Source organism: Portunus trituberculatus, chromosome 47 (assembly GCF_017591435.1).
Source record: "Portunus trituberculatus isolate SZX2019 chromosome 47, ASM1759143v1, whole genome shotgun sequence".
Taxonomy (NCBI): Eukaryota; Metazoa; Arthropoda; class Malacostraca; order Decapoda; family Portunidae; genus Portunus; species Portunus trituberculatus.
This window is the reverse complement of record NC_059301.1, coordinates 31,876,950-31,903,931: the sequence shown is the minus strand read 5'-3', so window position 1 is coordinate 31,903,931 and position 26,982 is coordinate 31,876,950. Positions and strand designations below refer to the sequence as shown.

The window sequence follows — 26,982 nt, the reverse complement described above, 5'->3', positions numbered from 1 at the left end:
CCACAGTTACTTGAAACTCCTTCATAATCCCTTTCTGTTCCATTACCAGTGGTTTGTCAAAAGCAGTCTCCTTTGTGAATACCTTCCGAAAGCATCCATTCATAGCCTCTGCCATTTCCTGGGATCTTCACTGCATACTCCATTTACTTCTAAACTTTCAATACTTTCTCTATTTTTGATGTTGTTGTTCACATGTCTGTAAAAAGCCTTGGTTGGTCTTTACATTTATCAATTATATCCTTTTCTTGTTTCTTTCTTTCTTCTCTTCTAATCAACACATATTCATTTCTTGCTCTTTTGTAACTTTCCCACTGCTTAATCCGTCTTTTCCTTCTCCACCTCTTCCATGCATCCTCTTTTCTTGTTCTAGCCTTTTCACATCTATCGTTAAACCAGTCCTGCTTTCCAACTTCTCTATGTTGTCTTATTGGTACAAATATTTTCTCACCTTCTTTGTATATTTTATAAATTCCTTCCACTTTTCATTTGCTCCTTAGCACTCTTGAATTTCATCCAATTTGTCTCTTGAAAGAATTTCTTTAGGTTTCCAAAATCTGTCTTGGCATAATTCCATCTTCCCACTTTATATTCTTCATTTCTTCTAGATTTCTCTTCGTCTATCACCTTGAACTCCAAAACTGCATGATCACTCTTTGCTAAAGGGCACTCCACCCTCATCTCCTCAATGACCATTGGCTCTGTACTAAAGACCAAGTCCAGTCTTGACGATGCTCCCTCTCCTCCAAACCTAGTATCTTCTTTGACCCACTGAGTTAACACATTTTCCATTGCCAGTGTCAATAGTGTATTTCCCATGTTGTCTCTGATCCTTCCATTGACCAGTCCTCCCAACACACCTCTTTACAATTAAAATCTCCCATCATTATAGTTCGTTCACAGCCACCCAACATTTCTTCCAGACATGTTCCTGTATCACTTATCATTTCTTCATATTCCTGTACTGACCATGCATTTGTCTTAGGTGGTACGTACACCACTATGTAGTGCCTCTTTTTCCTTCATTAGTTTCTGCTCTGATCTTTAGCACTTCTGCCTTTCCCATACCTTCTTTCACTTGATCCACCTTTATATCTTTTTAACCAGCAACATCACTCCTCCTCCCATCTTACCTACTCTATTTCTTTTCCAAACATTATATTTCCTTCTCCAACCATCATCAGGTCTTCTCCCTCTCTCAGTTTTGTTTCAGTAAGACCCACAATATCTGGGTTCTTGTCCTCAAGTAATCGTTGAGTTCTAAAATCCCGATATCACTCCATTTATGTTGGAATACATTACATTCCGCTCATACGTAAGTTTCTTTAGTCCTTTCTTGCTGTACTTTTCTGGGTTATGAACCACTTCCTCAGTCTCATATCCAAGATTCTCCAGAAAACTCTTTCTTCTCCTCTTCTGTCCTCTCTTCATTTTTTTCAAAGCCTCCTTTCTCAACTCATTTAACATTTCTCTTTCCTTTTCACCGAGATCTCTTCTCAACCAAATCTTCCTTGTTGTTTCCTGCTGGGCTAGCCTCCATGACTTCTCCACCAATTCATCTACATCCTTTTGTGACTTAAGTTTGATTTTTATTGGCCTCATACCTTCTCCTGTGAACTTTCCAATGTGTGTGTGTGTGTGTGTGTGTGTGTGTGCGTGTGTGTGTGTGTGTGTGTATTTACCTATTTGTGTATTACAGGGCCTGAGCTAAGCTCTCTGTGTCCTGTCTCCTTGTCCATTCCTGTCATATCTCTCTTTCATCTGATTGACACACACCGCATCAACGACATCACTGCTCAGTTTATTCCACTTATCAATGCTACGATGCGGGAAACTGTATTTTCTCATGTCATTTAAACAGATGTCTTTTATTAGCTTTTTTCATGTCCTCGGAGATGATTACTTGTGGTCACCTTTATCAACTCTTTGTCCAGTATGTCAATCTTGTTCACCAATTTATACATAGTTATCATGTCTCCTCTTGTTCTTCTCTCTTCTAATGTGGTCAGCCCCAGCTTCCTCAGTCTTTCCTCATAGTCTAACTCCCTGAGTCCTGGTACCATCCTTGTTGCCAGCCTCTGTACCCTTTCCACCTTCTTCACATTTTTCTTCATATGCGGTAACCAGACACGAGCTGCATATTCTAACTGGGGTCTTATTAAGGTACATAATATCTTCTTCATCATTCCTTCATCTAGATAGTGGAATGCAAGGCCAATATTTTGAAGCATGTTATATGTTTTACCAAAAACCTTGTTAATGTGTTTCTCCGATGACAAAGTGTTTTTCATGATTACTTCTTAAGTCTTTCTCCTCATTAGTCTCTTTAATTTTCTCATCACCCAGCCTGTAATCCCTGTTTTGTCTGTATCTACTTCTTCCCATTTTCATAACATGGGTCTTGTCTATATTAAATTCCATCTGCCACTCCTTACTCCACTCACATATTTTATCAATATCTTCCTGTAACTTGTTACAATCTTCCACATTTTTTACTCTCCTCATAATTTTAGTATCGTCCACAAACATGTTCATGTAACTGTCAATTCCTACTGGCATATCATTAACATAAATCAAAAACATGATGGGACCAAGCACTGTCCCTTGTGGAACTCCACTAGTTACCTTCTTCCACTCGGACTTCCTTCCTCTCACCACTGTTCTCATTTCTCTTCCCACTAAGTAATTTTCAATCCATTTTGCTAGTTTATCATTTACTCCTCCAATCTTCTTTAGTTTCCACATCAGTCTATTGTGTGGTACTTTATAAAAGGCCTTTCTCAAGTCCAGGTAGATAGCATCCACCCATCCCTCTCCATGTTGTAGTATGTCAGTCACTCTTGAATAGAAACATAATAAATTGGATACGCACGATCTTCCTTTTCTGAAACCAAACTGTCTTTCACTCAGAATGTTTTCACTTTCTAGATACTAACTCCACTTAGTTTTAATTACTTCTTCACATACCTTGCACAATATACTAGTCAACGGTACTGGTCTATAATTTAGCAGTTCCATTCTACTACCATTCTTATATATAGGCACAATGTCAGCTCTTTTCCACTCTTTCGGGACTAATCCTGTTCATATGGAGGTTTCCACAATATCAAATATGGGGTTCAACAATTGATCCTTACATTCATTTAGCAACCTCCCAGATATGCCATCAGGCCTCATTGATTTATTAATATCCAGATTGCTTATAATTTTCCTTACATCTTTCTTAGTAACTATGATGTCCTGCATTTGCTTTATTTCTGTAGGCCTTCCTCCCACAAAATGCTCCTCCTTTGTAAACACTTTGCAAAAGTTGTCGTTCAAAATTTCAGCTATATCTCCAGCATCCTCATATACTTCTTCCACATTTTTTACCTTTTCTATTGCCTCCCTTATATTTAGTTTTACATTTATGAATTTGTAAAACATTTTTTGGGTCACTATCACAGTTTTCCACTACCCTCTGTTCATATTCCTTCTGTGCTGTTCTCCTTACTTCAACATATCTATTCCTTGCTGTTTTGTAAACTTCTCTTGATAATACATCACTGTTTTTCTTAAGTTTCTTCCATGCCTTTTCTTTGTTCTTTTTTGCTTCTTCACAATTTCTATTAAACCACCGTTTATTATTTAAAGTTCTCTTTCTGTGATATGGCACAAACTTTTTCACAGCAGAGTTATACAAATCCATAAATTTATCGTATTTCAATTGCATATCCCTTTCCTGGTATACCACAGACCAGTCAATTTCATTAAAGAACTCCCTTATATGGTTATAATTTGCGATGATATAATTTAATTTTTCCTCCCTGCGTTCCACAATCTTATTCGTGCTTAATTCCATCCAGCTCAAAGCTTAGGACATCATGATCGCTTTTCCCCAAGGGACATTTATGTTCAATTTCCTCTTTTAGAGATGCCCCTGGTAAATACCAAATCCAACCTTGCTGCAACATCTTGTCCCCTGCACCTTGTTGGTGATCTCACCCACTGTGTCATCAAGTTATTTGTTGCTACCTTTAACAATTCTCTGCCCACTCACCACCGTTCACCACTTCGTAGTCTTCCCACACTATTTCTTTACAATTAAAGTCTCCAACTATCATCACTCTATCCTTTCTGATGAGTTCTTGCTTCATTCTGTCTAGAGTATTTCTCATCACCATTTGGTACTGTTCATATTCCCAAGCACTGGTTCTGGGTGGTATGTATACTGTTATAATATTAATGTCCCTCTTGCCATCTGTTATAAGCATACTTATCACTTCCTCATTTTCCTTACTATAGTTCACCTCCTTCACTATCAGATCTTCCTTAGTAAGAACCATTAAACCACCACATCCTTTATTTTTTCGATCATTTCTCCATACTTTGTAGTGTTTTACAACAAACCAGTCTAGCTTTATTTCGGGCCTTAGCTTTGTTTCCACTACACACATTATGTCCGGTTCGTTATTTCTTAGGTAACCCATACATTCTAGGCTCTTAGACAGAAATCCATCTACATTCATGTAAGTCACTTGTATTCCATTCCTAGTCTATTTCTTCCATGTAATGTCTATTCCGTCTGTTTTATCCACCACTTCTTTAGCCTCCCATTTCTCATCCTCCAAAAAAACTTGGTCATTTCCTCCTCTGTTCTTTCGTCATTCCTCTCTTTCACTTTAGTTACAAGCTCTTTCATTTTCATTCGTTCATCCTGTGACATATTTCTTCTTATGTAAATTGTTTTGGTTTCCTCAGAGGCCTTAAGTTTCCAAGCCCTCCTCAACAAGGCCTCAGCTGCCACCTGAGACTTTAATTTCAATTTTAATGGTCTATTCTTGCCTTTCTCAAAAGCTCCTAATCTTACACTTTCTTCTACCTCAGCATATAGGTCCTCTTCCTCCACAGAGATCTTGTTCAGTAAAGACTTAATCCTGTCATTTTCCTTATCCCTCCTATCCTGCCAGTTCCTGTTAGTTTCCTCCCTCAATCCTATTATGATTACACATTTTTTCTTTTTAGCAATATCTCTCACCACATACTCATTTTCCTTTAGTGCCTTTACCATTTCACTCTGCGTAATCACTTTATTTTCCTCTTCTTGCTTTTTCACTATCTCCCTAAAGGACCTTTGTACCACCTGATGTTCATGGTTCACTTCTTTCATCGTAGCATCAATTAGATTAAGGCATTCCTCCTTCCTCAAGTCCCCTTCGGATATTTTCATCTCCATTTCTAGGAGTTTAGCCTTCATCTCTTCACATTGTTTCCTTAGTTGTTGGTTTTCTTTCCCCATCTCTACTTTTTCCTTCAATAGCTCTTTATTCACTATCGTTAACAAATAGATCTCTTTTCTGAACAAATCATTCTCGGCTATAACTCTATCCAGTTTTTCTTCTATGGACAAAATGTTTAGGAACTTACTTTCTAGTGCCTGAATTCTTGCATCCATATCTAATTTCTCCAGTCCTCTTGGAGTTGTTACAAAACCTTCAAAGTCTCAGGCTTGTCTAGGCGTAGACACCATGTTTGTTATCGTCAGCTGATTACAGCCAAAACAATCACCGCCCACACTCTCCTCTCAGGGACCACTCTCCATATCCCTCTTGAAAAAGCTCACTTTCAACACTATGCGACAGTAGGACATTAACAGGACATTAACTTAGAGGTACCCGGGCCCTGTAACACCATAGGTATTTTCACTTCTTCCGTCCGCACGCAACGACGCCGTCTCTCTCAGCACCATGTGTGTGTGTGTGTGTTTCACTGTTTGATCTGCTGCAGTCTCTGACGAGACAGCCAGACGTTACCCTCAGAGCTCATTATTTCCGATCTTATAGGTCTGAGACCAGGCACACACCACACACAGGGACAACAAGGTCACAACTCCTCGATTTACATCCTCCTACTCACTGCTAGGTGAACAGAGGCTACACGTGAGGAGACACACCCTATCTCCACCGTCATCGAACCCGTCATCTGGCTTGTCGCTCTAACCATTGAGCTGTGTGTGTGTGTGTGTGTGTGTGTGTGTGTGTGTGTGTGTGTGTGTGTGTGTGTGTATTTACCTAATTGTATTTACCTAATTGTAACATACGGAAAAGAGCTATGCTCGTGTTGTCCCGTCTCCATATCTATTAATGTCCAGCTTTTCTTAAAATCATGAATATTCCTTGCGTTGACCACTTCCACGTCTAAACTATTCCATGCTTCCACCCTTCTATGAGGGAAGCTATATTTTTTCACATCTCTCCTATAAGTGGCCATTTTAGTTTTTTCCCATGCCCTCTCGACATTCTTCCATTCCACATACACAGATCTTCCCTATCCATTTTTCCATGCCAATCATCACTCTGTATATTGCTATCAGGTCTCCCCTTTCTCTTCTGTTTTCCAGGGTTGGAAGTTGCATTCTTTTCAGTCTGTCTTCATAAGTCAAATCTCTTAAGTCAGGCACCATTTTGTTGCAGCCCTCTGTACTTTCTCTAGTTTCCTTATGTGTTTCTTTAAGTTCGGAGCCCACTGTATTGTTGCATATTCAAGCCTCGGTCTTATCATTGCAGTAATTATTTTCTTCATCATTTCTTCATCTAGATATACGAACGCCACTCTTATGTTCCTCAATAAGTTCAATACTTCTCCAATTATTTTGTTTATATGTCTCTCTGGCGATAGGTCATTGGTAATTGTCACCCCAAGGTCTTTTTCTTCATGACTGGTTTTATGTCTTCATTTCCTATCTTGTACATACTCCTGATTCTTCTTTCACTCTTGCCAAACTCTATTTTCTTGCATTTTGTCGTGTTGAACTCCATTTGCCATGTACAGCTCCATTTCCATATTCTGTCCAAGTCTTCCTGGAGTAGTTCGCAATCTTTGTCACATCTCACTTTTCTTAACAATTTTGCATCGTCTGCAAATAGGCTCACATAACTGGACACCCCATCCACCATGTCATTTATGTAGACTGCGAACATTACTGGTGCCAACACTGATCCCTGTGGAACTCCACTCTCCACCAATCCCCATTCTGATGGTCTGTCCTTAATTATTGTTCTCATTTCTCTTCCTACCAAAAGTCTTCCATCCATTTTAGTAAACTGCCATGCACTCCTCCTACCATTTCAAGTTTCCAGATCAGTCTCTGGTGTGGTACCTTATCAAAGGCCTTTTTTAAATCCAGATATATTCCATCAGCCCAACCATCTCTTTCCTGTATTACATCTATCACCCTCGAATAGTAACATATCAGGTTTGTCGTGCATGAACGCCCTTTCCTAAAACCAAATTGACACTCACAAAGTATGTCATTTTTCTCCAAGAAGTCTGTCCATCTATTCTTCACCACCCTCTCACACATCTTAGCTACCACACTTGTAAGTGACACTGGTCTATAGTTCAATGGGTCTCTCTTGTTACCTGATTTATAGATTGGGACAATGTTAGCTCTTTTCCAGTCTTGGGGCACTACACCTTCCCTTAATGAGGCATCAATTACTTCACAAACTTTTTCTGCCAATTGCTCCCTGCATTCTCTTAAAATCCATCCTGATACCCCATCAGGTCCCACAGCTTTTCTCACTTCTAAACTCCCCATCATGTTCTTGATCTCCTCCACAGTTACTTGAAACTCCTTCATAATCCCTTTCTGTTCCATTACCAGTGGTTTGTCAAAAGCAGTCTCCTTTGTGAATACCTTCCGAAAGCATCCATTCATAGCCTCTGCCATTTCCTGGGATCTTCACTGCATACTCCATTTACTTCTAAACTTTCAATACTTTCTCTATTTTTGATGTTGTTGTTCACATGTCTGTAAAAAGCCTTGGTTGGTCTTTACATTTATCAATTATATCCTTTTCTTGTTTCTTTCTTTCTTCTCTTCTAATCAACACATATTCATTTCTTGCTCTTTTGTAACTTTCCCACTGCTTAATCCGTCTTTTCCTTCTCCACCTCTTCCATGCATCCTCTTTTCTTGTTCTAGCCTTTTCACATCTATCGTTAAACCAGTCCTGCTTTCCAACTTCTCTATGTTGTCTTATTGGTACAAATTTTTCTCACCTTCTTTGTATATTTTTATAAATTCCTTCCACTTTTCATTTGCTCCTTAGCACTCTTGAATTTCATCCAATTTGTCTCTTGAAAGAATTTCTTTAGGTTTCCAAAATCTGTCTTGGCATAATTCCATCTTCCCACTTTATATTCTTCATTTCTTCTAGATTTCTCTTCGTCTATCACCTTGAACTCCAAAACTGCATGATCACTCTTTGCTAAAGGGCACTCCACCCTCATCTCCTCAATGACCATTGGCTCTGTACTAAAGACCAAGTCCAGTCTTGACGATGCTCCCTCTCCTCCAAACCTAGTATCTTCTTTGACCCACTGAGTTAACACATTTTCCATTGCCAGTGTCAATAGTGTATTTCCCATGTTGTCTCTGATCCTTCCATTGACCAGTCCTCCCAACACACCTCTTTACAATTAAAATCTCCCATCATTATAGTTCGTTCACAGCCACCCAACATTTCTTCCAGACATGTTCCTGTATCACTTATCATTTCTTCATATTCCTGTACTGACCATGCATTTGTCTTAGGTGGTACGTACACCACTATGTAGTGCCTCTTTTTCCTTCATTAGTTTCTGCTCTGATCTTTAGCACTTCTGCCTTTCCCATACCTTTTTCACTTGATCCACCTTTATATCTTTTTAACCAGCAACATCACTCCTCCTCCCATCTTACCTACTCTATTTCTTTTCCAAACATTATATTTCCTTCTCCAACCTTCATCAGGTCTTCTCCTCTCTCAGTTTTGTTTCAGTAAGACCCACAATATCTGGGTTCTTGTCCCTCAAGTAATCGTTGAGTTCTAAAATCCCGATATCACTCCATTTATGTTGGAATACATTACATTTCGCTCATATGTAAGTTTCTTTAGTCCTTTCTTGCTGTACTTTTCTGGGTTATGAACCACTTCCTCAGTCTCATATCCAAGATTCTCCAGAAAACTCTTTCTTCTCTCTTCTGTCCTCTCTTCATTTTTTTCAAAGCCTCCTTTCTCAACTCATTTAACATTTCTCTTTCCTTTTCACCGAGATCTCTTCTCAACCAAATCTTCCTTGTTGTTTCCTGCTGGGCTAGCCTCCATGACTTCTCCACCAATTCATCTACATCCTTTTGTGACTTAAGTTTGATTCTTATTGGCCTCATACCTTCTCTTGTGAACTTTCCAATTCTATGGAAGTCCTCTATTTCTTGTACTAGGTCTTTTCCTCCTCCTGCACCACATTAATGATATTATTTATCACCTTTTTATGTTTTTCTCTCTCCATTTTACTCGGTGTCTTATCCTCCTCCACACCAAATATCACCACACATCTCTTTTGTCTACAGTTTCCCTCACCAATGTCTCATTTGACTTAATAACCTTCACCACTTTCTCAGCTATCTTCTCTTCTATGATCTGTTGATCTATAATTTCAGCAAGGCCCAAAGTTTTCTCCCTGACTCTTTGATTTCCTTTTCCAGACTTGCAACTTTGTAATTTACCTCCTTTCTTTCCACTTCCTGACTTTTTTTCCATTCAGCCTGCTTCTCCATCACTTTTCCTAGAGATTCTCCACATTTTCGCAATTCACTTTAATTAGCTTAACTTCCTCTTTCAGTGCTGCATTTTCCTTCTTCATATCGGCACAGTCTCTCTTTACATTGTCATAACTCGTTTCCAGGCCCTCATACTTTTCAAACAGTTTTTCAATTTTACCTTCTAACTCCAGAATTTTCTTCACATAAGCGCTCTTCTCCATTATTCCTTGAAACCCTGTGAAGTCTGATTCCTCTTTCGAGTTCACGGCCGCCATGTTGCGCAGACGTAAACAAACCAGCTGATGGCTCAAACGCAGGCTACAGTTTATATTTACCTTCACTGGACATTATTTTGCTAATCAACAGTTAACATGACTATATGGAGACGGGACAAACATTACCAGCTCCTTTCCCACCTTGGTTACTCTTAGGTAACTGTAGAATTATAGATGATTGCTCTGGAGCTCAGCGACCACCTCCGCCATCGACGATGTCCCGTGTGTGTGTGTGTGTGTGTGTGTGTGTGTGTGTGTGTGTGTGTGTGGTTTGGTGGGCCGGTGTGCGGATAGATGGGTGGTGTGTATTTGTACAGATAACTCTCAATTTACACGATAGATGCGTTCCAAGAGGCAACGCGTATATCAAAATTCGCGTAAAACAAACATGTAATTTTCATAAGAAACAATAGATATAGGGGATGCAGGATGTGGTCCAAAAAAAATTTTACAAAATACCATATTTTTTTTACTAAATCAACATGTTTTTATTATTTACCATTTTAAATACTAGAAGTGTATTTAAAGTAAAGGGAAAAACAAGAAATAATAAGAGAAAGCAAAAAATAATAAAACAAAAATATATAAACAAAACACTCACTGCGTCACTGCCTTCAACACTCACACCACAGTCAGTCACCATCTTCCTCTGAGCTTTACCACTTTATAAAAAATCCACTTATCAAAAATAACGCCACATGCAGAAGAAGATGAAGTATGTTTTGGGGCCATCTTGGTAAATTATAGGCAAATTGAAGAGATTCCGTCTGTACTCAGTGGTGGCAGACTACAAATGAGGGACAAGAAGAGTGGGAGCTGGATCCAAGATTCTTTAACATCAGAGCAACCTTATGCTGCAAAATGGCATCCATGAACGCTTGGAGGGACGGTGATGAGGTTGCTATCAGGTTGCTGGGTGTTATTGTCTTATGTATGCATTTATGTTCACAAAACAACATTTATATTAGGTTTTTACAAACGTTGTCCCCAAGAAAGAATTGTTCTGTAATGCATAAAGTGAAATCTCACGTGGAATACCAAAAAATAAAGCAGAGATGAGATCGGCCACAGATGAGGCAGAGACTCGCAGCGACTCGGCTGTTTCTTCTTCTTGTGACCCTTTTAGTTGCATGTTGCTTTCACCATGATATTTGTTTCCACTCCTCTATTGCCTGCTATAATGGATATCATATCTTAGTATTCACATACGCTCATGCCATGACCTTTTTAGCTTATGTGTTGCTTTCACCACGATATGTTTCCACTCCTCTATTGCCTGCTACAATGGATATCATATTTTAGTATTCATATATGCTCATGCCATGAGGATAATCTTGACTGCGTGGCATTTCAATTAATATCAATGGGGAAAACTAATTTAAGTTATGAGCAAATTGAGATATGACCTCTGTCACAGAATGAATTAAACTTATAAGTCAAGGTATCAATGCATAAGGAAACAAGAAAGACTGAATAAAGACAAGCTCATATGCCCTCACACATGGAAGCATCATATTAATAGTAAATTATCATACACACTAAATTAAAAATTTTGCAAAAGATAAAAAGGAAAAACTGATTTCTAATGTACAGTGACATTAACTGTAAGGGAGTGACCTGAAAAAAAAAATCTAGATATCTTGACAAAAAAAAATAAATAAATAAATAAAATAAAAAGAACAAAATAAATCCTAGAATATATCAAGGAACAGCGAAGATTCAGGAAGGAAGAACTAAGAAGACCAAATAGTTTTCATTCCAGATTAGAATAAAAACTCCATAAAAGATATAAGTAACTTTAGAAAAGCACATTCAAACAAACTGAAGGAATATTCTGCATAATTCAAATGAGCTGAAATGAAGAGAGTAAACAGTACCAAAGCAAAGTATATTTTTTATCAGTCTTTAATTAAGCAATTAGTAGGTATATCATACCTCATTATTTCACCAGTTGATTATTGAAAACAGTCTAAACTCAGTCTTTTCTAAAAATACACAAATTACAACAAAATATTTTAAAAGTTCTCTCTCTCTCTTACTTGGAGGTAGCAAATGCATGATCCCGAATGGTTTCAATAACATCTGTAAAGTTAATTTTGCTTGTGAAGGTACCACCATGGAAGATCACAGGGTTGTTCTCGGTGCCATCCCAGCAATCCAATTCAATGCATCGACAACCCATACGTAATACTCGGGCATAGGCTTCTAAAGATGAATCACTCCGTAGCTGGTCTCCTGTCAGATACCTGAAAACAAAATAAAAGTACAGTGGTACCTCTAATAACAGACTTTGCAGTAATGAATTTTGCTCAATAACAGATTGGTCAGATATTAACCAATTTTTTTGGACCATAATGGCTTTTTTTTTCCCACAAATCCATAGTTCCCATATGGCTGAGCAGATAAATACACATACATATGATATGATAAACAAGCCCAAAAAGACCTGTGTTTATCAAGTCTTGTATGCTGGATATCATTGTAACTTGTTTGGTTTGTTTACAATTTGCAAAACTTGTAATAAGGTGGAGAGTGGTGACTACTTGCCTGTGGGATCACCTGAGTGACAATCACAGTGAACTGGGGTCCTGGGCTGGTTGGAAGCATGGTCTACCAGTGTGAATTGCTTCTTATGCATTTGTTTGAATTTTGTTGGGGAAGTGAGGGTAAAGACACTGGTGAACTAAGAGAGAGAGAGAGAGAGAGAGAGAGAGAGAGAGAGAGAGAGAGAGAGAGAGAAGAGAGAGAGAGAGAGAGAGAGAGAGAGAGAGAGAGAGAGAGAGAGAGAGAGAGAGAGAGAGAGAGAGAGTCTAGGTTGACAAAAGTGCAGACAAAAATATTTAAGTGTGATGATGCCTCGATGGCACGCCTTTACCTAGCAAGCACTACTTGCTGTCATGTCTATCACAGTAATGGTATCACTGTTGACATGTTTTCTCATTAACTCCTTCTTCAGTCTTTCTCTACACTTTCATAATTCATATAACTTTTGTTTTTCTCTTCTGGCTTCATTTCACAAACGAAAACTCCCCAACCACTTGATTTCTGTCATTATTTACCAGACTTCAGAGGTCTGCAATTTCATTTCTTTCTTCCTTTAACTGAGGGTGATTCAGTATGAAGTGGATTAGGTTTTTTTTTCTTCTAGATAACATAATAAGCAAATTGTTTCCTCAATGCAGTGGCAGAAAGTAAGCATGATGTCTACAACACAGATCTATGAGCGAAGCAGGAAATGGAAATTGGAGTTTAATGCCAAGAAATGTCATATAATGGAACTAAGAAAGAATAGGAGAAGACCAGTATGGAACTATTTGATGGGAGAGAACAAATAATGAAGACTAAAGAGGAAAAAGATCTGGGAGTGGTTATACAAGAAACTCTGAGCCCCGAAAAACATATAAGTAAGATTTTAATCAACGTATAAAATGTTGACTAATATTAGGGTAGCATTTCAGCACTTGGACAATATGATGAAAAAAATCATTATGAGTATGATATGTTCAAAGTTGGAATATGCAGCAGTGGTAGTGTGGTCACCGAGCTTGAAAAAGGATATAAGAAGATTAGAATGAAACCAGAGGATAGCTACAAAGATGGTGCTGGAACTAAAGAACCTATCGTAAGAAGAAAGGCTGAAGGAAATGGGACTGTCAACCATATAAGATAGTAGAGAAAGAGGAGACCTAAAAACAATGCATAAAATATTGTAGTTAATGGCACTGAAAAGAAAGACAAGCAAGACCTGGTGCTGGTGACATAAGAAGCTGGGAGGACAAGAGGACATGCAAAGATGATTTTTTTTTACTAAGGGAAGAGGGCCAGCCAAGGGAAAAAAAATATATATATAAAAAATAAAAAAATAAAAAAAGTTAAAAAAAAGGCCCACTTGAGTGTTGGCTCTCTAAAAAGTGTAAAAAGTGCCAAAACCATCAGCCAGAATTAGGGGAGCAAATGCCTCGATACTTCCCTCATAATAGAAGACAAGTTGTAGGAATTCGGAAATACATAAGCAGGGAGGGAGTTCCAGAGTTTACCAGTGAAAGGGATGAATGATTGAGAGTACTGGTTAACTCTTGCATTAGAGAGTTGGACAGAATAGGGATGAGAGGAAGAAGAAAGCCTTGTGCAGCGAGGCCACAGGAGAAGGGGAAGCATGCAGTTAGCAAGATCAGTAGAACAGTTACCATGAAAATAGCAATAAAAGATAGAAAGGGATGCAACATTTTGGTGGTGAGAAAGAGGCTGAAGACACTTAGTGAGAGGAGGGGAGTTGATGAGACGAAGAGCTTTCGATTCCACCCTATCAAGCAAAACTGTGTGACTGGAACCCCCCCAAACATGCAAAGAGTACTCCATACAGGGACGGATAAGGCCCTTATACAGAGTAAGCAGTTGGAGGGTCGAAAAAAAAATGGCGGAGACGCCTCAGAACACCTAACTTCATATAAGCTGTTTTAGCAAGAGATGAGATGTGAAGTTTCCAGTTAAGATTATGAGTAAAGGACAGACTGATGATATTCATTGTGGAAGAGGGAGACAGTTGAGTGTCATTGAAGAAGAGGGGATAGTTGTCTGGAAGGTTGTGTTGAGTTGATAGATGGAGGAATTGAGTTTTTGAGGTATTGAAAACTACAGTAAGCCCCCGAATTTAGCGAAATCCAGCTTAGCAAAACCCTTATTTAGTGACTGTCTGGAAAAAGGCCAAGCCATCAAGTTTAGCGATTTTCTCTCATATTTAGCGAATGTACCGCGCTACACTGTCCCGCCAGCATATTTACCAAGTCTGGAAGGGTTCATCCCAGGACGAAATTAGAGCCAATCATAGCACGAGCTGACTATGACGTCACCATGATGTCACCAGAGAGCGAGGAAGTGGCGGAAAAATCATACTTACCTGGCACAGGCGACACTGATCATGAAGGCGATACTCTCAGGAAGAGGCTGTGCGCGCGCGCGCGTGTGTGTGTGTGTATTTACCTAGTTATATTTATTTAGTTGTTGTTTACAGGAGGAGGAGTTCAAACTCATGCTGTCCCGTCTCTACATCTACTCTTATCTAACTTTTCCTTAAATCCGTGAATTGTTTTTGCTTCAACCACTTCTTTCTCCAGCCCATTCCAGATCCCCACAATTCTTTGTGAAAAACTGCATTTCGTTATGTCCTTTGTACACACACTCATCTTCACTTTTCTCCCATGTTTCCTCCCACTTCTCATATCCCTCACCACCAGATCATCACGGTCCAACTTCTCACTGCCAGACAGAATCCTATACATAATGATAAGGTCTCCACTCTCCCTTCTTCTTTCCACTGTCGGCAGACTCAATTTTTCCAGTCTCTGCTCATAAGACAGATTCACCAAGGTTTGAGGCAGCTTCGTCGCAGACTCTGAACGCGTTTCAGCTTCCTCTTATCCCTTTCCATTCTTGGAGACCAAAGTACCGCTGCATACTCCAACCTGGGTCTAATCATTGTAACAATCAACTTCCTGATCATCTCTTCATCCATGTAGCAGAATGCAGTTCTTATGTTCCTTACTAAATTGTACGCTTCACCAGATTTCCTCTTTACATGAACCTCTGACGAGAGCCCCTCCGTCACAGTTATTCCCAGATCTCTCTCTTCAGTCTTTATTTCCAATTCCTCATCCCCCATCTTATATCTGTACACTGGTCTCATACTGCTCTTACCAAAAATTCATCACTCCACACTTCTTGATATTAAATTCCATTTGCCACTCTCTGCTCCACTACCAGACCTTGTCTAAGTCCCTCTGCAATGCCTCACAGTCTTCTTTCTTAGTTATTTTTCTCATTAATTTGGCATCATCCGCAAACAAACTCATATAGCTATTCACTCCTTTCATCATATCATTTAGGTAAACAGCAAACCGTAACGGTGCCAAAACTGACCCCTGAGGTACTCCACTACTCACTTCCCTACAAGCTGATTTCCTATCTCTTATTAGTGTTCTCATCTCTCTTCCAGTCAGGAAATCACTGATCCATTCCAAAAGTCTACCCCTTAGCCCACCATGTTCTCTCACTTTCCAGATCAATCTATTATGAGGGACTTTATCAAATGCTTTCTTCAAGTCTAGATAAATTCCATCCACCCATCCCATGTGTGTGTGTGTGTGTGTTTACCTATTTGTTTACCTATTTGTGTATTACAGGGCCCGAGCTAAGCTCTCTGTGTCCTGTCTCCTTGTCCATTCCTGTCATATCTCTCTTTCATCTGATTGACACACACCGCATCAACGACATGACTGCTCAGTTTATTCCACTTATCAGTGCTACGATGCGGGAAACTGTATTTTCTCACATCATTTAGACAGATGTCCTTTATTAGCTTTTTTCCATGTCCTCAGAGATGATTACTTGTGGTCACCTTTATCAACTCTCTATCCAGTATGTCAATCTTGTTCACCAATTTATACATAGTTATCATGTCTCCTCTTGTTCTTCTCTCTTCTAATGTGGTCAGCCCCAGCTTCCTCAGTCTTTCCTCATAGTCTAACTCCCTGAGTCCTGGTACCATCCTTGTTGCCAGCCTTTGTACCCTTTCTACCTTCTTCACATTTTTCTTCATATGTGGTGACCAGACACATGCTGCATATTCTAGCTGGGGTCTTATTAAGGTACATAATATCTTCTTCATCATTCCTTCATCTAGGTAGTGGAATGCAAGGCCAATATTTTGAAGCATGTTGTATGTTTTCCAAAAAATCTTGTTAATGTGTTTCTCCGGTGACAAAGTGTTTTGCACGGTTACTCTAAGTCTTTCTCCTCATTGGTCTCTTTAATTTTCTCATCACCCAGTCTGTAATCCCAGTTTGGTCTGTATCTACTTCTTCCCATTTTCATAACATGGGTCTTGTCTATATTAAATTCCATCTGCCACTCTTTACTCCACTCATATATTTTATCAAGATCTTCCTGTAACTTGTTACAATCTTCCACATTCTTTACTCTCCTCATAATTTTAGTATCGTCCGCAAACATGTTCATATAACTGTCAATTCCTACTGGCATATCATTAACATAAATCAAAAACATGATGGGACCCAGCACTGACCCTTGTGGAACTCCACTGGTTACCTTCTTCCACTCGGACTTCTTTCCTCTCACCACTGTTCTCATTTCTCTTCCCATTAAGTAATTTTCCATCCATTTTGCTAGTTTATCATTTACTCCTCCAGTCATCTTTAGTTTCCACATCAGTCTATTGTGTGGTACTTTATCAAAGGCCTTTCTCAAGTCCAGGTAGATAGCATCCACCCATCCCTCTCTATGTTGTAGTATGTCAGTCACTCTTGAATAAAAACATAATAAATTGGATACACACGATCTTCCTTTTCTGAAACCAAACTGCCTTTCACTCAGAATGTTTTCACTTTCTAGATACTCACTCCACTTAGCTTTAATTACTTCTTCACATACCTTGCACAATATACTAGTCAACGATACTGGTCTATAATTTAGCGGTTCCATTCTACTACCATTCTTATATATAGGCACAATGTCAGCTCTTTTCCACTCTTTCGGGACTAATCCTGTTCGTATGGAGGTTTCCACAATATCAAATATGGGGTTCAACAATTGATCCTTACATTCTTTTAGCAACCTCCCAGATATGCCATCAGGCCCCATTGATTTATTAATATCCAGATTGCTTATAATTTTCCTTACATCTTCCTTAGTAACCATGATGTCCTGCATTTGCTTTATTTCCGTAGGCCTTCCTCCCATAAAATGCTCCTCCTTTGTAAACACTTTGCAAAAGTTGTCGTTCAAAATTTCAGCTATCTCTCCAGCATCTTCATATACTTCTTCCCTGTTTTTTACCTTTTCTATTGCCTCCCTTTTATTTAGTTTTCCATTTATGAATTTGTAAAACATTTTGGGTCACTATCACAGTTTTCCACCACCCTCTGTTCATATTCCTTCTGTGCTGTTCTCCTTACTTCAACATATCTATTCCTTGCTGTTTTGTAGCCTTCCTTGATAATACATCACTGTTTTCTTAAGTTTCTTCCATGCCTTTTCTTTGTTCTTTTTGCTTCTTCACAATTTCTATTAAACCACTGTTTATTATTTAAAGTCCTCTTCTGTAATATGGCACAAACTTTTCACAGCAGAGTTATACAAATCCATAAATTTATCGTATTTCAATTGCATATCTCTTTCCTGGTATACCACGGACCAGTCAATTTCATTAAAGAACTCCCTTATATGGTTATAATTTGCCCTAGTATAATTTAATTTTTCCTCCTGCGTTCCACAATCTTATTCGTGCTTAATTCTGTATCCAGCTCAAAGCTTAGGACATCATGATCGCTTTTCCCCAAGGGACTTTCATGTTCAATTTCCTCTTTTAGAGAGATTCCCCTGGTAAATACCAAATCCAACCTTGCTGCAACATCTTGTCCCCTGCACCTTGTTGGTGATCTCACCCACTGTGTCATCAAGTTATTTGTTGCTACCTTTAACAATTCTTCTGCCCACTCACCACCGTTCACCACTTCGTAGTCTTCCCACACTATTTCTTTGCAATTAAAGTCTCCAACTATCATCACTCTATCCTTTCTGATGAGTTCTTGCTTCATTCTGTCTAGAGTATTTCTCATCACCATTTGGTACTGTTCATATTCCCAAGCACTGGTTCTGGGTGGTATGTATACTGTTATAATATTAATGTCCCTCTTGCCATCTGTTATAAGCATACTTATCACTTCCTCATTTCTCTTACTATAGTTCACCTCCTTCACTATCAGATCTTCCTTAGTAAGAACCATTATACCACCACCTCCTTTATTTTTCTATCATTTCTCCATACTTTGTAGTGTTTTACAACAAACCAGTCTAGCTTTATTTCGGCCTTAGCTTTGTTTCCACTACACACATTATGTCCGGTTCGTTATTTCTTAGGTAATCCATACATTCTAGCCTCTTAGACAGAAATCCATCTATGTTCGTGTAAGTCACTTTTATTCCATTCCTAGTCTCGTTCTTCCATGTAATGCCTATTCCGTCTGTTTTATCCACCACTTCTTTAGCCTCCCATTTCTCATCCTCCAAAAAAACTTGGTCTTTTCCTCCTCTGTTCTTTCGTCATTCCTCTCCTTCACTTCAGATACTAGCTCCTTCATCTTCATTCTCTCATCTTGTGACATATTTCTTCTTATGTAAATTGTTTTGGTTTCCTCAGAGTCCTTAAGTTTCCAAGCCCTCCTCAACAAGGCCTCTGCTGCCACCTGAGACTTTAATTTCAATTTTAATGGTCTATTCTTGCCTTCCTCAAAAGCTCCCAATCTCACACTTTCTTCTACCTCAGCATATAGGTCCTCTTCTTCCACAGAGATCTTGTTCAGTAAAGACTTAATCTTGTCATTTTCCTTATCCCTCCTGTCCTGCCAGTTCCTGTTAGTTTCCTCCCGCAATCCTATTATGATCACACATTTTTTCTTTTCAGCATATCTCTCACCACATACTCATTTTCCTTTAGTGCCTTTACCATTTTCCTCTGCATAATCCCTTTATTTTCCTCTTCCTGCTTTTTTACTATCTCCCTAAACGACCTTTGTACCTCCAGATGTTCATGATTCACTTCTTTCATCCTAGTGTCAATTAGATTAAGACATTCCTCTTTCCTCAAGTCCCCTTCGGATATTTTTATCTCCATTTCCATGAGTTTAGCCTTCATTTCTTCGCATTGTTTCCTTAGTTGTTGGTTTTCTTTCTCCATCTCTACTTTTCCTTCAACAGCTCTTTATTCTCTAGCGTTAACAAGTAGATCTCTTTTTTAAATTAATCATTCTCGGCTAGAACTCTATCGAGTTTTTCTTCTATTGACAAAATGCTTAGGAACTTACTCTCCAGCGCCTGGATTCTTGCATCCATGTCAAGTTTCTGCAGTCCTTTTGGCATAGTAATAAAACCTTAGAAGTCTCTAGTTTGCCTGGACGCCATTTTTGTTGTTGTCAGCTGATTACGGCCAGAGCAATCACCGTCCACACTCCCCTCTCAGGGATCACTCTCCATATCACTCACTTTCAACACTAAGAGACAGTAGGACATTTACGGACACAAAACTTAGAGTTACCCGGGCCCTGTAATACCATAGGTATTTTCTTTCTTCCTGTACGCAGCCGGAGACGAGCCGTCCTCTCTCAACGACGGCGACGGTGTGTGTGTGTGTGTGTGTATTTACCTAGTTGTAGTTTTACAGGGCCTGGGCTTTATGCTCGTGTGGTCCCGTCTCCATATCTACACTTATCCAATTTTTCTTTAAAACTATGTACACTCTTTGCTGATACCACTTCCTCACTCAAACTGTTCCAAGTCTCAACACATCTTTGGGAAACTAAATTTTTAACATCTCTCAGACATCGTCCTTCCTTAGTTTCTTACTATGCGATCTTGTGCTTCTAAAGTCATATTCTTCTCTCAGGATCAGTTTCTCATTATCCACTTCATCCATTCCGTTAATCAATTTATAAACTTGTATCAGATCCCTCTCTCTTCTCTGCTCCAAGGTTGGTAGATCCATTGCCTTTAGTCTCTCCTCATATGCCATCCCTTTAAATTCTGGAACCATTCTTGTAGCCATTTTTGTAGTCTCTAATTTTCTTATGTGTTTCTTTTTGGGGAGTCCACACAACTCCTGCATATTCCAATCTAGGTCTTATTTTAGTACTTATCAATTTCTTCATCATTTCCTTGTCCATATAGTGAAATGCTACTCCAATATTCCTAGCAAATTATACGTCTCTGAAAATTCTATCAATATGGCTAACCGGTTGATTATTTTCTTCCATTGTCACTCCCAAGTCCTTTTCCTTTTTACTTTTCTAGTTCTACTCCATCTCCCATCTTATAGATTCCCACTTGTCGTCTTTCACTTTTTCCCATTTCCATGACATGGCTTTTGTCCACATTGAATTCCATCTCCCATTTTTTGCTCCATTTCCAGATCTTGTTTAAGTCTTCCTGTAGTATTTCACAATCCTCTTTTTGTTTAATGACTCTACACAGTTTCGCATCGTCCGCAAACAGATTTATGTAGCTGTTCACTCCTCTGGCATGTCATTTATATATACGAGAAAAAGTATTGGTGCCAATACTGACCCCTGTGGCACTCCGCTGTCTACTCTTCTCCACTTGGACTTCATATCTTTAACTATCGTCCTTATTTCTCTCCCCCTTAAGTAATTCTTCATCCATCTCAATGTGCTTCCTTTTAAGCCACCCTTCTCCTCTAACTTCCATAGTAATCTTTCATGTGGCACTTTATCAAAAGCCTTTTTTAGATCTAAATAAATACAGTCAACCCATCCTCTCTCTCTTGTACTTTATCAACTATTCTAGAGTAGAAACTCAATAAATTTGTCACACATGACCGACCTTTTCTAAAACCAAATTGGCTATTTGATAATATTTTGTTGTCTTCAAGAAACTCGATCCATTGCTTCTTTATTACTTTTCACACATCTTGCATATTACACTAGTTAGTGATACCGGCCTGTAATTTAAAGGTTCTTCCTTCCTTCCGCTCTTATATATGGGAACCACTTCAGCTCTTTTCCACTCCACTGGCACTGTTCCATTTTCTATTGAGCATTTTATGATGTTGTATATTGGACTTGCTAGTTCTTCCCTACATTCTTTCAGTATTCTGCCTGAGACTTCATCCGGTCCCATTGCCTTTTCCTCATCCAATTCCGTCATCAACTTTTTTATTTCAAGCTTGTTTACTTTAATCTCTTTCATATAGACAGTCTCTCTATTACCCTGTGTGTGTGTGTGTGTGTATTTACCTAGTTGTATTTACCCAGTTGTAGTTTTACAGGGCCTGGGCTTTATGCTCGTGTGGCCCCGTCTCCATATCTACACTTATCCAATCTTACTTTAAAAGTGTGCACACTCGTTGCAGACACTACTTCTTCATCTAAACTGTTCCACGTCTCAATACATCTCTGCGGGAAACTATATTTTTTAATATCTCTCAGACATCTTCCTTTCTCAGCTTTTTACTATGCGATCTTGTGCTTGGTGTCATGTTCTTCTCTTAGGATCAGTTTCTCATTATCCACTTGGTCCATTCCGTTGATCAATTTATAGACTTGTATCAGGTCTCCTCTCTCCTTCTTTGTTCCAAGGTTGGTAGATCCATAGCCTTTAGTCTCTCCTCATATGTCATCCCTTCAAGTTCTGGAACCATTCTTGTAGCCATTTTTGTAGCCTCTCAATTTCCTTATGTGTTTCTTTTTATGAGGGGTCCACACTACTCCTGCATATTCCAATCTGGGTCTTATTATAGTATTTATCAATTTCTTCATCATTTCTTTGTCCATGTAGTGAAATGCTACTCCAATATTCCTCAGCAAATTATATGTTTCTCTAAAATTCTATCAATATGGCTTACTGGTTGATTGTTTTCTTCCATCGTCACTCCTAAGTCCTTTTCCTTTTGACTTTCTCCAGTTCTACTCCATCTCCCATCTTATAGATTTCCACAGGTCGTCTTTCACTCTTTCCCATTTCCATGACATGGCTTTTGTTCACATTGAATTCCATTTCCCACTTCTTACTCCATTCCCAGATCTTATTTAGGTCTTCTTGCAGTATTTCACAATCCTCCTTTTGCTTTATAACTCTGCACAGTTTCGTATCATCCGCAAACAAATTTATGTAGCTGTTCACTCCTTCTGGCATGTCGTTAATATAAATGAGGAAAAGGACTGGTGCCAATACTGACCCCCTGTGGCACTCCGCTTTCTACTGCTCTCCACTTGGACTTCATATCTTTAACTACCGTCCTTATTTCTCTCCCCCTCAAATAATTTTCTATCCATCTCAATGTGCTTCCTTTTAAGCCACCCTTCTCCTCTAACTTCCACAGTAATCTTGCGTGTGGCACTTTGTCAAACGCCTTTTTTAAATCTAAATAGATGCAGTCAACCCATCCCTCTCTCTCTTGTACTATATCAACTATTCTAGAATAGAAATTCAATAAATAAGTTACACAAGACTGTCCTTTTCTAAAACCAAATTGGCTATTTGATATTAATTTGTTGTCTTCAAGGAACTTGATCCATTGTTTCTTTATTATTCTTTCACACATCTTGCATATTACACTAGTTAGTGATACCAGTCTGTAATTTAAAGGTTCTTCTTTCCTTCCGCTCTTATATATGGGAACCACCTCAGCACTTTTCCATTCTACTGGCACTGTTCCATTTTCTATTGAGCATTTTATGATGTTGTATATAGGACTTGCTAGTTCTTCCCTACATTCTTTCAGTATTCTGCCTGAGACTTCATCCGGTCCCATTGCCTTCTCTTCATCCAGTTCCTTCATTAACTCTTTTATTTCAAGCTTGGTTACTTTAATCTCTTTCATATAGATTGTCTCTCTATTACTCTGTGGCCTCTCAAATTTGGATTCTTTAGTAAAGACCTCCTGAATTTTTATTTAACAGTTCTGCCATACTTTTGGGTCTTCCACCATCCTGTTCTCTCCTTTTAACCTTTCTATTGTTTCTTTTGCCTAATTTTTCCATTTATGAATCTATAGAACAATTTTGGTTGCTCCTTACATTTTCGACAATATCTTTTTCAAGTTCTTTTCCTCTTCCTTCCTCACCTTAACATATTCATTTCTCGCTGCCTTGAAGTTTTCCTTGTTTGTTGGATTCCTATTTCTCCTCCACCTTTTCCATGCTCCATCTCTTTTCTCCTATGCCCTAGCACACCTTGCATTAAACCAATCTTTCTTTCCTTCTTCTTTTGGTCTATATTTTGGGACATATTCCTGACTCTTTTTGTATATTTCCAAAAATAAGTTATATTTGTCTTCTTGTCTCTGAGTTTTCCATCTCCTCCCAGTCTACGTTTTAAAATAGTTCTTGAGATTCTCAATATCAGCCTTTCTGTAATTTAATCAGTCTCCTTTGTATGAATCTGTGTGTGTGTGTGTGTGTGTATTTACCTAATTGTATTTACCTAATTGTAACATACGGAAAGAGCTATGCTCGTGTGTCCCGTCTCCATATCTATTAATGTCCAGCTTTTTCTTAAAATCATGAATATTCCTTGCGTTGACCACTTCCACGTCTAAACTATTCCATGCTTCCACCCTTCTATGAGGGAAGCTATATTTTTCACATCTCTCCTATAAGTGGCCATTTTAGTTTTTCCCATGCCCTCTCGACATTCTTTCATTCCACATACACAGATCTTCCCTATCCATTTTTCCATGCCAATCATCACTCTGTATATTGCTATCAGGTCTCCCTTTCTCTTCTGTTTTCCAGGGTCGGAAGTTGCATTCTTTTCAGTCTGTCTTCATAAGTCAAATCTCTTAAGTCAGGCACCATTTTGTTGCAGCCCTCTGTACTTTCTCTAGTTTCCTTATGTGTTTCTTTAAGTTCGAGCCCACTGTATTGTTGCATATTCAAGCCTCGGTCTTATCATTGCAGTAATTATTTTCTTCATCATTTCTTCATCTAAATATACGAACGCCACTCTTATGTTCCTCAATAAGTTCAATACTTCTCCAATTATTTTGTTTATATGTCTCTCTGGCGATAGGTCATTGGTAATTGTCACCCCAAGGTCTTTTTCTTCATGACTGGTTTTATGTCTTCATTTCCTATCTTGTACATACTCCTGATTCTTCTTTCACTCTTGCCAAACTCTATTTTCTTGCATTTTGTCGTGTTGAACTCCATTTGCCATGTACAGCTCCATTTCCATATTCTGTCCAAGTCTTCCTGGAGTAGTTCGCAATCTTTGTCACATCTCACTTTTCTTAACAATTTTGCATCGTCTGCAAATAGGCTCACATAACTGGACACCCCATCCACCATGTCATTTATGTAGACCATAACATTACTGGTGCCAACACTGATCCCTGTGGAACTCCACTCTCCACCAAGCCCCATTCTGATGGTCTGTCCTTAATTATTGTTCTCATTTCTCTTCCTACCAAAAGTCTTCCATCCATTTTAGTAAACTGCCATGCACTCCTCCTACCATTTCAAGTTTCCAGATCAGTCTCCGGTGTGGTACCTTATCAAAGGCCTTTTTTAAATCCAGATATATTCCATCAGCCCAACCATCTCTTTCCTGTATTACATCTATCACCCTCGAATAGTAACATATCAGGTTTGTCGTGCATGAACGCCCTTTTCTAAAACCAAATTGACACTCACAAAGTATGTCATTTTCTCCAAGAAGTCTGTCCATCTATTCTTCACCACCCTCTCACACATCTTAGCTACCACACTTGTAAGTGACACTGGTCTATAGTTCAATGGGTCTCTCTTGTTACCTGATTTATAGATTGGGACAATGTTAGCTCTTTTCCAGTCTTGGGGCACTACACCTTCCCTTAATGAGGCATCAATTACTTCACAAACTTTTTCTGCCAGTTGCTCCTGCATTCTCTTAAAATCCATCCTGATACCCCATCAGGTCCCACAGCTTTTCTCACTTCTAAACTCCCCATCATATTCTTGATCTCCTCCACAGTTACTTGAAACTCCTTCATAATCCCTTTCTGTTCCATTACCAGTGGTTTGTCAAAAGCAGTCTCCTTTGTGAATACCTTCCGAAAGCATCCATTCATAGCCTCTGCCATTTCCTGGGATCTTCACTGCATACTCCATTTACTTCTAAACTTTCAATACTTTCTCTATTTTTGATGTTGTTGTTCACATGTCTGTAAAAAGCCTTGGTTGGTCTTTACATTTATCAATTATATCCTTTTCTTGTTTCTTTCTTTCTTCTCTTCTAATCAACACATATTCATTTCTTGCTCTTTTGTAACTTTCCCACTGCTTAATCCGTCTTTTCCTTCTCCACCTCTTCCATGCATCCTCTTTTCTTGTTCTAGCCTTTTCACATCTATCGTTAAACCAGTCCTGCTTTCCAACTTCTCTATGTTGTCTTATTGGTACAAATTTTTCTCACCTTCTTTGTATATTTTTATAAATTCCTTCCACTTTTCATTTGCTCCTTAGCACTCTTGAATTTCATCCAATTTGTCTCTTGAAAGAATTTCTTTAGGTTTCCAAAATCTGTCTTGGCATAATTCCATCTTCCCACTTTATATTCTTCATTTCTTCTAGATTTCTCTTCATCTATCACCTTGAACTCCAAAACTGCATGATCACTCTTTGCTAAAGGGCACTCCACCCTCATCTCCTCAATGACCATTGGCTCTGTACTAAAGACCAAGTCCAGTCTTGACGATGCTCCCTCTCCTCCAAACCTAGTATCTTCTTTGACCCACTGAGTTAACACATTTTCCATTGCCAGTGTCAATAGTGTATTTCCCATGTTGTCTCTGATCCTTCCATTGACCAGTCCTCCCAACACACCTCTTTACAATTAAAATCTCCCATCATTATAGTTCGTTCACAGCCACCCAACATTTCTTCCAGACATGTTCCTGTATCACTTATCATTTCTTCATATTCCTGTACTGACCATGCATTTGTCTTAGGTGGTACGTACACCACTATGTAGTGCCTCTTTTTCCTTCATTAGTTTCTGCTCTGATCTTTAGCACTTCTGCCTTTCCCATACCTTCTTTCACTTGATCCACCTTTATATCTTTTTAACCAGCAACATCACTCCTCCTCCCATCTTACCTACTCTATTTCTTTTCCAAACATTATATTTCCTTCTCCAACCATCATCAGGTCTTCTCCTCTCTCAGTTTTGTTTCAGTAAGACCCACAATATCTGGGTTCTTGTCCCTCAAGTAATCGTTGAGTTCTAAAATCCCGATATCACTCCATTTATGTTGGAATACATTACATTCGCTCATCGTAAGTTTCTTTAGTCCTTTCTTACTGTACTTTTCTGGGTTATGAACCACTTCCTCAGTCTCATATCCAAGATTCTCCAGAAAACTCTTTCTTCTCCTCTTCTGTCCTCTCTTCATTTTTTTCAAAGCCTCCTTTCTCAACTCATTTAACATTTCTCTTTCCTTTTCACCGAGATCTCTTCTCAACCAAATCTTCCTTGTTGTTTCCTGCTGGGCTAGCCTCCATGACTTCTCCACCAATTCATCTACATCCTTTTGTGACTTAAGTTTGATTCTTATTGGCCTCATACCTTCTCTGT

General features: G+C 38.8%; 1 protein-coding gene across 1 annotated transcript in view; it reads right to left on the bottom strand.

Moving 5' to 3' along the window:
* LOC123498198 (1-phosphatidylinositol 4,5-bisphosphate phosphodiesterase gamma-1-like) overlaps positions 1-15,499 on the bottom strand; it is a 53,703-nt gene extending 38,204 nt beyond the window's left edge. The window contains exons 1-3 of the mRNA XM_045245364.1: positions 15,303-15,499; positions 12,344-12,433; positions 11,880-12,086 (exon numbers count right to left, since the gene is read on the bottom strand). Coding sequence (XP_045101299.1) covers positions 11,880-12,086; positions 12,344-12,433; positions 15,303-15,499 — 494 coding nt within the window. The remainder of the gene's footprint in view (positions 1-11,879; positions 12,087-12,343; positions 12,434-15,302) is intronic.
* Between the last annotated feature and the right edge of the window lie 11,483 nt (positions 15,500-26,982).